The sequence below is a fragment of the Lithobates pipiens genome, unplaced genomic scaffold, assembly GCF_037356315.1.
Source record: "Lithobates pipiens isolate NorthernLeopardFrog02 unplaced genomic scaffold, aLitPip1_a1.2 Scaffold_27, whole genome shotgun sequence".
Lineage (NCBI taxonomy): Eukaryota > Metazoa > Chordata > Amphibia > Anura > Ranidae > Lithobates > Lithobates pipiens.
Window position 1 is genome coordinate 177,721,619 of NW_027507788.1, and position 16,104 is coordinate 177,737,722.

At 41.3% G+C, this 16,104-nt stretch overlaps 1 protein-coding gene across 5 annotated transcripts in view; it reads right to left on the reverse strand.

The window, feature by feature from the left end:
- LOC143934379 (uncharacterized) overlaps window positions 1-16,104 on the reverse strand; it is a 74,495-nt gene that overhangs the window by 32,078 nt on the left and 26,313 nt on the right. For 2 of the 5 annotated variants that reach the window (XM_077457946.1, XM_077457944.1), the window contains exons 4-8: window positions 14,066-14,173; window positions 12,160-12,261; window positions 9,085-9,195; window positions 2,466-2,543; window positions 378-461 (exon numbers count right to left, since the gene is read on the reverse strand). In XM_077457946.1, the coding sequence (XP_077314072.1) occupies window positions 378-461; window positions 2,466-2,543; window positions 9,085-9,195; window positions 12,160-12,261; window positions 14,066-14,173 (483 nt within the window). The remainder of the gene's footprint in view (window positions 1-377; window positions 462-2,465; window positions 2,544-9,084; window positions 9,196-12,159; window positions 12,262-14,065; window positions 14,174-16,104) is intronic. The other 3 variants (XM_077457947.1, XM_077457945.1, XM_077457948.1) reach the window with 2 other exon arrangements.

Consider the following 16,104-nt stretch of genomic DNA (forward strand, 5'->3'; position numbering starts at 1 on the left):
AAAGCAAGATACTCAGAATAAAGCCAGTGTGCACACCTGTCAGGAGCAGGGTGCTCTTGAAAATAAAAAGTGCCAAATCTACACACTGTATAAAAAGGAAAGAAAAAGAAAAAAAGTGGCAAAAAAAAATTAAATAAAAATGCATTCTGGGATTGAAAACTGAGCTAGTGGAATGGAAGAAAAGTTTTACGGATGTGAACGTTTTACGGACTTTTCTACAAGTCTCTTCTGAAGCACTTCACAGACCATTATGTGCATTTTACGCAAGGTCCTGTTTAGACAGCAGCATTTTATTATGCTCATGTGTTTGCGTCCTAAAAAAGGATAACCCATTTCACACATAGATTTTAATTAATAGGTTAAAAAGCAACAATTACTTGCACTTAGGTGAGCAGGTTGTGTTTCTTCATTGTGATAATTTCTACCTGGCTCAGGCTCTTCTTGTTTCACAATCACAGGGACTATGGGATAAACACAATACCATGATTAGGACCCAAATCTCCATTTATTGTCCAGACATTGGGGCTCCAAAGAGTGGATTTTCTATTATGACAATACTAAGTTTTGTCATTGTGAGCCTTCTAAAGCCTCATACACACTATCAGATTTTCTGCTGATTTTTTCCTTCAGATTTACCAAAACCATATAATGAGATCAAACCTTAGGAGTTTCAATGTGTATGCAATCAGGCAGGCCCATCTACTACATGGTTTTGGTAAATCTGAAGACAAAAAAAAAAAAATCAGCAGAAAATCTGATAGTGTGTATGGGGCTTTAATCAATCTGCCCCCTCCCCAAATACTTACCTGAGGCCCCGCTCTATCCAGCGATGTCCATGAGTACCTTGATCGTCCAAGATCCTCCCTCCTGATCGGCTAAATCACAGTAGAGGCACCATTGGCTCCCGCTGCTGTCAAACTAAGTTAGCCAATCAGGAGAGAGAAGGGGTGGGGCCATACGGAAACTCTGTGTCTGAATGGATACAAGGTGCTGCAGCTTGGCTAGGGTGCCCCCATAGCAAGCTGCTTGCTGTGGGGGCAGGAGCTCCAGCCAGGGACCTAAGAAGAGGAATACCTGGGCTGCCTTGTGCAAATCCGCAGCACAGAGCAGGTAAGTAGAACATGTTTTATTTCCAATAACAGACTTTACAATCACTTTAAGCACATCAGAGTGTAAACCCCGCCCCCCCCCCCCCCATTTGCGGTGAGGTTTTATCTATACCAGAACCAAAAGGAATTGTTTTGATTGGTCAAAAGGTCACACTCATCTCAAAATCAGATCCCATTGATTAAAGTCTCGCGCAAATTTACATGGAAGTCCGGCCGAAGTTGCGTGACTTGACCATCAGTGTGAACCGGGCCTTGTGTTCATCATCATCATAATAATAATAATAATAATAAATAAAATAAATAAATAATCTGCACACCCATTTGCACAGCAATGTTCCCAGAAATTTTCAATTTTAGGCAGAATTAACCTTTAGGTTGGATTCAAACAACATGTAGGTCACACACACACACACGCGGTATTGTCAAGAACGTCAGAGCAAGAGAAAGAATTCTAGCGCCAGATCTCCTCAAACTCCAAACTGGAAACCAGTTAGCCCTTGTACACACGGTCGGAGATTCCGATGGAATGTGTCGGATTGGAGCGTTTTGTCAGATATTCCGACTGTGTGTTCTACATCGGACTGTTTCCGTCGGAGTATCCGACGGACCAAGTTTTCCAACTTGTTGGTAAAATTTTGTGACAAAATGCTCCGATTGGACATACTCCGATCATGTATAGAGAATTCCGATCGGACAAAGTGCCACGCATGCTCAGATCAAATTCCTACACCAAAGCTATTAGCTACTAGCCTGAACGTAGTCCCATCGTAACGAAATTACGTCATCACGTCGGATTTTCCGACAACTTTGTCCGAGCGTGTGTATGCAACAGTTTCGGCCAAAATCCATCGGCCAAAATCCAACGGATTTGGTTGTCGGAATCTCTGACCGTGTGTACAAGGGCTTAAAGGCTTTTAAAGCATCACCCATAGAGACTTTTCTAGTTTGCCGCCGTTCCATGGGCGGACGCAATTTTAGAGTGTGCCATGTTTGGAACCAATTTACTCGGCATAACATCATCTTTAATATTTTAACAAATATGTATTATATAGTATGTTTCATTAAAGTGCATTTTTTCACATTGGCTCCCGCTGCTGTCAAAGTCAGCTAGCCAATCAGGGGAAAGAGGGGCGGGGCCGGGGCTCCGTGTCTGAATGTGACTTGGCTCGGATGCCCCCCTAGAAAACCGCTTGCTGTGCAGGCAAGTAGGTTTTTTTCCCCCCCTATAAAAATAAGAAAACACACACACACACACACACACACACACACACACACACACACACACACACACACCCCTTTACAAATCACTTTAACACTTTGTAACCATTTGACAGAAAGGGAATATACATTACTTACTTATATTTTCATGATCCTCATTTTCCGCTTCCCCCGCTTTACCATCATCAGGTTCTTGCTTAAAAATGCCAGGAACCCCTGCCACAGGCACACAAAAATGATGTCATAGTAGGAAAGGGGAGGTGTCCTAGAGCCTCTAAAATGAAGGAAAGTCTTAGAAGGCCCCATTCACATGAGGCAGGCAATTCTAGAGGCTTTTTTCCCCCTGCGTTTTATCACTTGTAGTACGGAGCAATCATGTATTTTTGGCCCTATAGGACTGTTTTATGGGAGTCCAAAAAGAGATAGAGATATATATATATATATATATATATATATCTCTATATATATATATATATATATATATATATATATATATATATATATATATATATATATGTACCAATCCAGAAGTGAAAACAACTGAAAACTCAAGTTGTTACACCTGAGGGGTAAATCAATTCAACAAATTGTGCATGTGTATACATGTGCAACACTAGCCAACACAAATGAGATACAACTATGTATCTCCAGTGTTCGCATCAAGGAGAAAAGCCACTGTGTATTAAATTAGATAAAAAAAATTGCAAAGCATGATTGATAAACTGAAGCTCAAAACAAGGTGCAAAACTAAATAAACAAATAATGTGATGAACAAATGAAAAAGCAAATAAACGAGTTAAATCAATATTAACACTGTATAGTGTCCATATAATTAGAATAAAAATTATTAATAATGCATAATGTCCTTGTGGTTAACCGTCCACCCGTGATAGATTTACAGTGGATGACTGAATTCCAGTCAAAACTTTCCAAAGTGCGAATCTGCTCTTTGCCACCACCATACATATAAGTTGGCTCCTTACCGACTCACAATGACCCCCCGTTACAGAGGGTCTCAGCAGGCGACAATAGATTGAATGGGCATTCAGGATTAATGTGCTGCTTGTCCGATCACAAATCTTCCACAAGATGGAGCTAACACAGTCTCTGCCGTCTCTCCATACACCACTCTCCACTCAGCGCAATACCACATAAAAGATAAAGGCTTCTTGATGTCAGGTAGCCATTGTACCCTTAGACAAACTGAAAGTTGTTTTCACTTCTGGATTGGTACATTATATATACAGTATATATATATATATATATATATATATAATCTCTATATCTCTTTTTGGGGTTCACACCAATCTTTGTTTATATAGTTTTTTTTTTCTTATCTTGATTTTTGTATTTTTGGTGTACATTAGAGTTGCAGCTTCCGATAAAATCTGTATTTTGGGCACTCCGTAGCGCAGTTTGTTCCCCCCTTTTTTTTTTCTTGTTTTATGGGAGTGCCTAAAAAAACTCACGCAAATGTGTTTTCCCAGGTGCTCCCAATAAAGTCTACAGGGTCATACAGCACCACGTTCCCCAAAGAGAGGTCCATGTACTTTAGGCATCAGGCAACAGTGCTCCGGTGTGAATGAGGGAGAGCAGTATGTGGCAAATGGATTGTGTGCAAAAGGGTATCTCTGATATACCTCTAGGCATGCTTGCCAATCCACGTATGAGATCAGGAGCCATAAGCAAAACTAGCAGGATGTCAAGAAAAAACAAACAACCTTCAGTTATTTACACACACATGAACTTTAATGGCATCCCAGTCTTAGACCGTAGGATTCAATATTGAGTTGGCCTACCCTTTGCAGCTATAACAGCTTCAACTCTTCTGGGAAGGCTGTCCACAAGGTTTAGGAGTGTGTCTATGGGAATGCTTGACCATTCTTCCAGAAGCACATTTGTGAGGTCAGCACTGATGTTGGACCAGAAGACCTAGCTGTCAGTGCTCAAATTCATTCCAATCATGTTCTGTCATATTGAGGGCAGGCCAGGCAAGTTCCTTCACCCTAAACTCCCTCACCCATGTCTTTATGGACCTTGCTTTGTGCACTGGTCCAAATCATTTGGTGGAAGGGGAAATTATGGTGTGGGGTTGTATTTCAGGGGTTGGGCTTGGCCCCTTAGCTCCAGTGAAGGGAACTCTTAAGGCGTCAGCATTCCACGAAATTTTGAACAATTTCACGCTCCCAACTTTGTGGAAACAGTTTGGGGATGGCCCCTTCCCTTTTCAACATGACTGCGGACCAGTGTACAAAGCAAGGTCCATAAAAGACATGGATGAGAGAGTTTGGGGTGGAGGAATTTGACTGGCCTGACCAGAGTCCTGACCTCAACCCGATAGAACACCTTTGGGCTGAATTAGAGGAGGAGGACATTTCACATTAACAATGAACTTTAACAATTATGCTACCAACATTAGTGTGTATCTGCAGCTTTGCTCCGGGTTCTTTTTGCCAGAGGCTGCCATTTTTGCTGATACCCAGAGCCACTGAATAGCAGTAAAACATAAGCAGAGCTAAATCCATACAATTTTAACAGTTTCAAAAAAACAGTTAGCAATCCCTGCATTCCAGGAATGTAACTGTCACATTTGCTTGTGTTGTGTCCTCGACCAAACTGTCAAACCATCAAATGTCTGGTGTCATAAATGATCACATGTGCAGCACCATGGCAGTTGCAGACCAAACAGGAGCAGCTTCCTTGACTGTAAAGTATAGGACGGTTCAATTCTGTTTAAAGTGGATGTAAACCCAGGATTTTAGTGCAATAAAAACCGACAGACAGAAATAGTAGTCAGTTCTTCCCCCTTGCTGTGAGTGACAGGTGATTTACATATCTCATGCAGGAGCCTGAGAGACATTCTGTGTACTTCAGATCCCCCCTCCTTTCTTCTCCGGTTCTCCCAGGATTGGCTGCTTCACACCTCAGCATGATCGGGCATGCTGAAGTCATGTGGTGACTTTTCTGGGTTTTCACTGGATGTTTGGTGATCATAGCAGAAGTTTAGTGTAAGAAATACACAAGAGAAAATGCATGTTGACAAGGGGGGTGTAGAGGTGGGCGGGGAATCTACTGACATCACAACTCCACCCACTGAGCTCCAGACAACAGACCTACCCACAGAAGATTGCAGTTTTTTCGGGTCCGATAACAGACAGAGGCATGTATATCCTTATAGATAACCACTATGGCAGTAGTTTAGAACAGATGAGAGTGGGTTTACATCCACTTTAAGGCCCTCAGATTGGTCTCTTGCCAGTGTTGAAAAATTGAGAGCAACTGAGCATTTGCAGAGCAGCACGAGACAGCGTATTACTGGATTTAGTAACAGTATAGACACTTATTTGTAATGTTTTACTTATCTATACCTGCAAAAGTGGTCAGTCAGAAGGGATCGAGCAGGACTTATTTTTCTTTAATATCCCTTTAATCTCACATAATGTTGCATCTCTTTACCTCCACTTGGAATCTACTGTATATTGAACTACGAATACTCACGGTTCAGTCTGTGAGCTACACTGCAAGGACAGGGACAGCTAACAAACTAGCGATAAGGGTTCTGCCCAAACAGTATCCCAGTGGTTTTGGCAACTTTCTGGGTTCCTATGTTAACACCTGGATTTCATCCACCCCTCAAGAGACAGTGGTGGAGAGCTCTCTACGATTCAGCGCAGGAAGATGAAAGGAGTCAGAGGATGGTTTCTGAGCAGAACCTGTCATTGTGCCTTATCCCCTTGAATACGTGTGATGGAAGGAGCCAACGTCTTACACCAAGCACGAATGGGCTCTCAAAGATGGCCCATGGAGAGCCTACAGCTCTGGGGATCCATCTATGAGAATTGGAGGAGTAGTGGGTGTCCTTTTGAATTGCACTGGGACAGTGGTAGAGGGCAGTGAATTGCCAGTGCCGTTAGTTGACCTGAACTAGTAAACCACCAGCATCAAAGTCCCACTGACAATATGCTGTTCTGAATGGAACTGCAGCCCTTTTCAGGGGCTCAAATGTAATTGGAAAAATGAATATAAATCATAAATAAAATGTTCATTTTTAATATTTTGTTACAAATCCTTTACTGGTAATGACTGCCTGAAGTTTGGAACCCAAGGACATTACCAAAGACTGTGTTTCCTCCTTTCTGATGCTTTGCCAGGCTCTAACCTCAGCTGTCTTCAGTTGTTCGTGTGTGGGTCTTTCTGCCTTTAGTTTTGCCTTTTAGCAAGTGAAATGCTTGCTCAATTGGGTTGAGATAAGGTGATTGACTCAGCCATTGCAGAATATTCTGCTTCTTTTCCTTCAAAAGCTCCTGGGTTGCTTTTGCATTGTGTTTTGGATCATTATCCATCTGTACTGTGAAGCACCATCCAATCAAATTGCTGCATTTGGCTGAATCTGGGCTGACAGTATATCTCTAAGCACTGCAGAATTCATCCGGCTGCTTCTGTCTTATCATTAATAAACACCAATGACCCAGTGCCACTGGAAGCCATGCATGCCCATGTCATCACACTGCCTCCATGTTTTACAGATGACGTTGTGCAATTTAGATCATGAGCTGTTCCAAGCCTTCTCCACACTTTTTTCTTCCCATCATTCTGGTACAGATTAATTTTGGTTTTAACCATCCAAAGAATACTTTTCCAGAACTGGTCTGGATTTATTTATTTTTTTGGCAAAATCTAACCTAGCTTTTCTATTCTTCAGGCTTATGAATAGTTTGCACCTTGTGGTGAACCCTCTGTATTTGCCCTCATGAAGTCTTCTCTTCATTGTAGACTGACAATGATACGTCCACTTCCTGGAGAGAGTGTCCTTCACTTGTCTGGATGTAGTTATTGGGTTTTTTCTTTACCATAGAGAGGATCCTGTGATCATCCACCACTGTTGTCTTCCATGGATGTCCAGGTCTTTTTATGTTGTTGACCTCACAAGTGCGTTCTTCTTTCCTCAGAATGTACCAAACTGTTGATTTGGCCACTCCTAATGTTGTTGCTATCTGATGGATTCGTTTTGTTTTTGAAGCCTTACAATGGCCTGTTTCATTTGCATGGACAGCTCTTTTGAACGCATGATGTAGGTTCACAGCAATAGGATTCCAAAACCACACTTAGAAGTAACTCGGACCTTTTACCTGCTTGCCTGCCCACACCTGGCCATGAAATTCTTGGCAATAAGTATTGAACATGTTACCATTTTTCTAGGTAAATATAGATTTCTAAAAAGGTGCCATTTCTATGGAATATTCACCATGTCGGTAACAACCCATGCACTCCCTACATCCAAAGAAACCAAAAACAAAGAAGTTCAGAAATTACATTTTGTGTAATAAAATGGAATAACAGGGGAAAAAAAAAAAAAGGTATTGAACACATGAAGAAAGGGAGGTGCAAAAGGCAGCATGAAAAGTCAAGGAACCAGCTGAAATCTATCAGGAATTATAAAGTAATTTTGCCTCTTGTCAGTGCAAATTAATATAAGCTGGTTCAGTATAAACTGATGGTCTATAAAAAGATGTCTCTTTACCAATGTGTCACACAAGAAACATGATGGGTAAAAGCAAAGAGCTCTCTCAAGAGCTTCCCAACCTTATTTTTGAAAAACATACTTATGGCATTGGTTACAGAAGGATTTCCAAATGGTCCAGTGAGCACAGTTGGGGCCATACTCCGGCAGTGGGGGGGGAAAAAAAAACAAAAAAAAACAAAACACACACACCCCACCACCACCACCACATTAAGTAATGCACTCAACCGTCATGGCCTGTATGCATGCTCACCACGGAAGATTCCATTGCTGAAGAAAAAGTATGTTGAAGCTCGTTTAAAAAGTTTGCTGCACAACATTTAGACAAGCCTGTGAAATACTGGGAGAATATAGTCTGGTCAGATGAGACCAAAATTGAACTCTTTGGATTTTATAATACACACCATGTTTGGAGGTCAAATGCACATCACCCCAAAAAAATCCCTATTCCAACAGTGAAGATTGGAGGTGGGAACATCATGGTGTGGAGCCGTTTTTCAGCGTATGGTACTGGCAAACTTCATTACATTGAAGGAAGGATGAATGGAAAAAAAATTTACCTTTCTTGACATTCTTGATAAAAAAAAAAAATCTGCTACTGTCAACCAGGAAGATGAAACGAGGGTGGACATTTCAGCAAGACAATGATCCCAAAACACAAAGCCAAGGAAACTTTCAACCCGACTTGAATCCAATAGAAAATCTATGGAAAGAACTAAAAATATCAGAGTTCGTAGAAGAGGCCCATGAAAACCTTTAAGATTTGAAGACTGTTTGTGTGGAAGAATGGGCCAAAAATCACACCTGAGCAATGCAGGTGACTAGTTTCTCCATACAGGAGGCGTCTTGAATCTGTCATTACCAACAAATAATTTTTTTTTTTTTTTACCAAGTATTAAATATATTTCAGTTAACGTGTCCAAAACTTTTCCTGTGCCATTCCACTTTATTACACAGAACTTCATTTCTGTTATATGTTTTGGTTAATTTGTATGTATGGATTACATGGGTTGTTACCGACATGTGGTGAAAATATCATGTTAATAGCACCTTTAGAAATATATTTACCTAGAAAAATGGTGATGTGCTCAAATACTTTATTTTACCTGATAGAATATAGATCTACATCACATACGTTTTTTTTTATTTTTTATAAAAACAAAACAAAAAACAAACAACCACACACACACACACACACACACACACACACACACACACACACACACACACACTTACCCGCACTGTTGCTGGAAGTACCTTCTTCTCCAGCACGGTTATAATCATCTATGGAAAACCCCTCCTCCTCTTCTTTAATAAGAGCTGTATTAGATGATTTAGGTGGTAAAACTGCAAAATACAAGATGTGCACAAAGAAAAAAAAAAAAAAAAAAGTTAAATTTTTTTTTTCCCACCAATTTAGGCCAATATGTATTCTATCAATATGAGAAAAAAAAAATCCCAAGTGTCTATCGATTGGTTATAGGGTCTACAAACTATGGGATGTGTTTCTTTGTTTTACTAGTATTGGCAGCGATCAGTGACTTGTAGTGGGACTGTGAAGAGATTATGTAGAAGTAGTGCCGATTGTAAAAGTGGGACTGTGATACTGCGGTGGATATTGTGACACTGGCTGGGAAGGGGTTAAAAAGGGTCAACTGCGTGTCACTAAACTGTAAGAGGCGCTTTTACTAGGGTAAGACATGGATCCTAATCCCAGTTTAGCAGGAACACAGGATCCATTCCTCCCCTCCTGTCAAAACAGCAATCTGCTTTGGCAGTTCTGTCTCTCTGGCTGATGATTGGTGGGTGCTGCCAGACATAGAGTCCATGGTACCTGGCGATCAGCTCCTTCTGTGTGTAATCACAGCGGAAGCGAGCTGGCATTCGCGCCCCGAACCAGGAAGTGAAGGCTCACGTGTATACACACACACACACACACACACACACACACACACACACAGGACCCTGTGCACAGCTGCGGCCCTATAGCAGTAAAACGACTGTAGGGTGGTGGCTAAATGGTTAATATGAAAGCAACAATAAGTGACCTCTTGCTCTTGAAGTGAAAAGATGATATGAGGAAGAGCCACGCAACATCGATGTGAGGAACAGTCAGCCAGTGCAGTCATGACATTTTCTGTTAGACACTTTGCTCGGTTCTTCAGATTCAGATGACCACCACAGTAATGGTGAGGATGACATGACTGATCACATCCAAGATCAAGAATCCCACAGTGAAGTTGTGAGGAATGAGATACACATGAAGGAGAAGGAGAAGGAGAAGGAGAAGGAGAAGGAGAAGGAGAAGGAGAAGGAGAAGGAGAAGGAGAAGGAGAAGGAGAAGAACTACTAACGGAGCATGTCAATATGCTAATATAGCAATGGAGGAAGTAACACAGGCCCCCAACCTTTTGCATTCATGCACTTTTCTTGTTGGGCTGTATATATGTTGAGATGTCTGCCTTCAGTGTATTGGGCATTATTTTTGCACAGTTTTGAGCAGTGTTTTTGTTGGGCTTGGTTCCTTCCTTGAAAACTGTTACCTTACAGCAGGGGTGGCCAACCAGTGGCCCGCGGAGCCTTCTGATGTGGCCCGTGACCTCCTGCTCTGGAATGGCAGGTTAGCAAGATCGTCATACCACAGCATCAGTGTTGTGAATGAAGCTGGTGGTAGAGGAAGAAAGTGGCTGCAGAGCCACTTCCTGTACAACGCCGGCTTTTGCCACAGGCAGAGTCTATAGCACAGTTAGGTTAACCCGCAGGATATACACAGGTGCACTACGCTGCACCCATGGTGTAGGTAAACCGCAGCACATCAGTGTGAAAGCAGTTTAGGCTCTTTTCACACAATCGCCCCCTACCCAACCGGACCCTCGATTCACCTCTACAGAGCGGCAAATGTATACAGACTCTTGTCAGTTTACGCCCGCCTGCCTCCAATCTGATCCTAAAAATCTGATTAAAAAAAATAGAAGGGAATTCATCCCCTTCCATCTGGGTGGAACTGATCAGAGGACGTATAGAGTAGCCATGACCTGTCATCCACCCGCTCCGCTCATTGTGGCCCGCGACTGGTTACCAAGTTGCTCAAGTGACCCTCGCTCTTAAAAAGGTTGGGCACCCCTGCCTTACAGGTATGTTTTGTTTTACATTACAATTACAAGTAACACACCACAAAAATGCTGCTCAATTAACACTCTACAATAACACTATGTAATGATTACAATTACATAGTGTTATTGTATGTTGACCACCTTTTTTTGTGGTGTTACTTTGTAAACAACAACACTTTAGGTCAAGAGGCATAATGCCATATAAATTCTGCCTAACACTTTGCAAAAGATACATTCTGCAGGCATTATGTGTGGTCGAGTAGTGAGGTTACTACATAATGCCTTCTGAATGCATCTTTTGCAAAGTGTTAGGCAGAATTTATATGGCATTTTCATGCCTCATGCCCTAAAGTGTTACCTTTTATTTTTTGGCACTTTATTTTTGTATAGGTCTTTCATGTGTTTTTGTACACAGTGTTGTGCAGCAGTGCTTTTGTTGCATTTTTATATGACATTTTTTAATGCTTCTGGCTCTGAATTAATGGCAATGCCATTATTCGTGCCTGATGCTAAAGTGTTGCTTACATTTTATTTTTGGCACTTTTTTATACTGTAAAAATTTTGGGAAAAAATTTAATAAAAGTTGTAATATTACATTATAAGTTTTACTTCTTTTTGTGATTAGATAATTAATCCTTTGGATAACTTTACAAAAAAATAACACACTAGATTAAGTAAAAAAAATAAAATGATAATAATCGTTATAGTCGATGACTAATCGAAAAATTAATCGATAGATTAGTCGACAGACAAACTAATCGTTAGTTGTAGCTCTAAAACACACACACACACCTTTTACTTTCTCCATCAACCCTTAATGCCTTGCCCCTCCCTTTAGATTGTAAGCTCTCAAGAGCAGGTCTCTGCTAAACCTCCTGTAGCGAGATGTATTCTGACTGTACTGCCTCCCTTTATTTTGAAAAGAGCTGTGCAAACTGTTGATACTATATAAATCATGTATAACCATTATACGAGACGTACAGAAAAACTAAGATTTGGTGCTCAAACTGACAGGTCCATATGTCATTTTCTCCTTCTTGATATTTAAGGAAAAAGCTGGACCAGAAGCTGCTGATAGAATACAGAAATAAAATGATAGATTGCGGCATCAAAAAAAAATAAATAAATAAATAAAAACACACCACCAAAAACATAACCCCACACACTCTGAAATGTATATTGTACGGTCTCTACTTACATGTGGAAGGTGGATTGTATATGACACAATGATCCCCCTGACTTATTTGAGTCTCTCCAACAATGGGTTCTTCCTTTATCTTCATTAAAATATCAGGGAAGTCTACAATGAGGAGAAAAAAAGAAGAAAAACCCTGGAGCATTTCAAATATAATCTTATGAATCTCATTTACTAGCTTTCCTTATGGTTGGGGTGAAACTGCATTGACTTGTAAAGATTGTACCCATTGATTTCTACAGAAGAATACAATTATAACTGTACTAAATCTAGAAATATAAGCATGAAAAAAAACAAAAAACAAAACAAAAACAAAAACACACACACACACACACACACACACACACACAGGAGGGGGGTATTTGATCCCCTGACGGTTTTGTAAATTTGCCCACTGACAAAAATGATCGGCCTGTAATTTTAATGTCCAATTTTTTTAAACGATGAGACAGAAAAACCTACAAAAATAGCCAGAAAAACAAAAAGAAATTTCAAAAAAGTTAGAAATTGATTTGCATTTTAATGAGGTAAATAAGTATTTGATCCCCCATCAGCAAGATTTCTGGCTCCCAGGTGTCTTCTATTCAGGTAACAAGCTGAGATTCAGAGCACATTTATAATGTTTTTTTTTTTATATATCATACACAAATATTTCGCGTTTCACTTCCATCTTAAACTGAATGGGTTGTTTTACAAGGCGATCATTTACTTCCTCATTTACAATCACTTGAATACAAAAATAGGCAAGTGGAACTTTGCAAATGGCTGCACCACGAACACGATTTTGCAATAATCTGAGTACACTGAATACTGAAATGTCTCAGCTCCTGTACACACGGTCGGACATTCTGCCAACCAAATCCGTTGGATTTTGTCCGAAACTGTTGCATACACACGGTCGGACCAAGTTGTCCGAAAATCCGATCGTTCAGAACGTGATGACGTTATTTCGTTACGATGGACTACGTTCAGGATAGTAGCCAATAGCTTTGGTGTAGGAATTTGATCTGAGCATGCGTGGTACTTTGTCCGATCGGAATTGTCTACACATGATCGGAGTATGTCCGATCAGACCAGTTTGTCAGAAAATATTTCCAACAAGTTGGAAAATTGGTTCTGACGGATATTCCGACGGAATCAGTCCGATGCATACCACACACAGTCGGATACCACACACAGGCATTTTGTATTTCATGTAACATGGTACAAAGTGCACAATTGCATTCCACAATATAGGCCAGGTAGTTATGTTTAAAAAGTATTTATAACAGAATAAAGTTTTAGGGGAAAGACAAGCAATTATTCAATCAGAGAGTAAACTATAAAACTGAATATCAAAGCGCAGTGACCTTTAGCAACCATTTTATTTTACAACAATCAGCCCCTAAACATGAATTCTGATTCTTGTTATGAGCTACATCACTGCTTCATTGAACCATTCAATGTTCCCAGCAATACTCAAGAGCTGCAATATCATTAGGATCACATGACCATCAAATCATTAATGGGGTATCAGTCTATGGCAGAGGTAGGCAGCCTCAGCACTCCAGCTATAGTGAAACTACAAATCCCATTAAGGCACTGCAAGACTGACTTTCAGAGGCATGATGGGATTTGTAGTCCAGCTACAGATGGACTGCCAAGGTTGCCTACGCTGGTCTACGGGGTATAACAGACTTCAACAAATGGCCCTGCTACAAATATCGTGGCATTTGCAGATCATGGCATTGCAGGTCTAACATATTTAAGCCACTAGCCACCTGGAGACATATCTCCAATACACACACACGATAGGAATGTGCCATCAATATGAACAGGTCAGTGATAAGTCTGGATCGTAGGCTAACACCCAACCACCATCAACATTCCGATGTGGCTCATCATTTCTTGTATACAGTATATCACCTACCTCCATCTACAGAACTTTCCATTTCGGCACAGTGACTGTCTACACGGACAAAGGATTCATTCCGTCCTTTTATATGGAAAGCAGTGCTTGGGTTCAGAATAGTATAACCTACCAGAATAGAAAAGATAATAATAGTGGGAGATAAAACTGGGGAAAAAAAAAAATAATATAAAAAAAAAAAAAAAAAAAAAAAAAAAAAAAAAAAAACTCACACATATAACGTATTTATTAGTCATTCAGAGATAATGGGGTTTATTTACTAAAGGAAAATCCACTTTGCACTGCAAGGGCACTTGAAAGTAAAGTTGCTGTAGATCCAAGGGGGACATGCAAGGAAAAAAAAAAAAAAAAAAACAAAAAAAAAAACAAACACAGCATTTTAGCTTGCACATGATTGGATGACAAAAGCAGCAGAGCTTCCACTCATTTCAGATCTACCCCTTAGATTTAGAGCGACTGAACTTCCAAGTGCACTTTCAGTGCAAAGTGGATTTGCCTTTCGTAAATAACCCCCATTGTCTTTCAGTCCGATAATAAATACACCAATTAATGCAGTTAAAGCTGAAATCTGGGCAATTTTCTTTTCCCCATTCAGTGAGGCTGTGTGCGCACTGCATGGATTAACTATTCGTTTTGTCCAGAGGTGCCCAGAAAGCTGTATACTCACCTGATCCTCCACTCCATTGCCAAACAGCGCTCCCCCTTGATCCAGCGGCAGCCTGTTCCAGGGGGCTTCACCTCCAGAGTGGGTCTATGGGTGTGATGATGTCAGGAACAGTCCATCACACAAGATCACTACACAAGGCGGGGGGGGGGGGGGCAGGTTCGGCAGGTACTGGTCTTGTGCCGGGAGGATCAGAGGATTAGGCGAGTATCTCTGCTCTTCTCACCACTCGACAAAAATTAGCAATTAATCCACGCAGTGCGGGCACAGCCCCACAGCATAGAGGAAAAAAAATAAATAAGAAATTGCCGGAGTTCAGCTTTAAGATAAAAATAAAATAAAAATTGCAGACGCATACTCAACCACCGTGACAGTGATAGGAATATATGAAGAGTCAGGAGCAGGGCCGGCCCATCCATTAAGGGCACATGGGTGCCACTCCCTCTATGATTTATAGATAGATTCATGGTATGCATGAATCTATCCATGGCTGCCGTGGCCTCCCTCTATTGCGTCCGGCCCCTTTCAGGATGGCGATTATGGTTTGTAGTTTCGGCTCCCTCCCCCCCCCCCCCCCGCCCAGAAGAAAAAAAAAACACAAAACACACATCCACAAGCCACCACTGATCAGGAGAGTGCAGGGAGCTTCAAAAAAAAAAAAAAAAAAAAAACACAGCTTTGCTTGATCAGAGTAACACAGCCAATTTAAAAAGGGATTGTAAAAGATGCATTTTCATTTCTATAAAAATAACAAACATGTTATACTTCCCTCCTCTGTTGCAGTGGATTTGCACAGAGCGGATCCTCCTCTTCGCAGGTCCCTCTTCTGAGATTCTGGCCCCTCCTTCCTGTTCAGTGTCCCCACAGCAAGTAGCTTGCTACGGGGGACCCGAGCCGAGTCACAGCTCCGTGTGTTCATTCAGACAGGGAACCCCAACCAGGCTTCGCCCCCTCTCTTCCCTGATTGGCTAGCTGACTGACAGCAGCAGTAGGCAATGGCACCATTGCTGTGTCTCAGCCAAGCAGGAGGGAGAATCTCGGACGGCTGAGACACTTGTGGACATCGCTGGACAGAGCGGGATCTCAGGTAAGTAGTAGGGGGTGCAGGGGAGGCTTCTGCACACAAAGGGCTTTTTATCATAATCCATTAGGATACATTAAGATAAAAAAAAACCTTCTGCCTTTACGACCACTTTAATGGTATGTCCAGATCCTGCTTTAGCCAAGATCCTAGATCTGGCTAAGTTGTCCAGTAGGGACTAGTGATGGACGAACTTCCGACGGGACGTTTCGCGAACGCAGACCGCGAACGGGGCCGACCGTTCGCGAAACCGAACGTTCGCGGCGGGCCCCATTGACTTCAATGGGAGGTGAA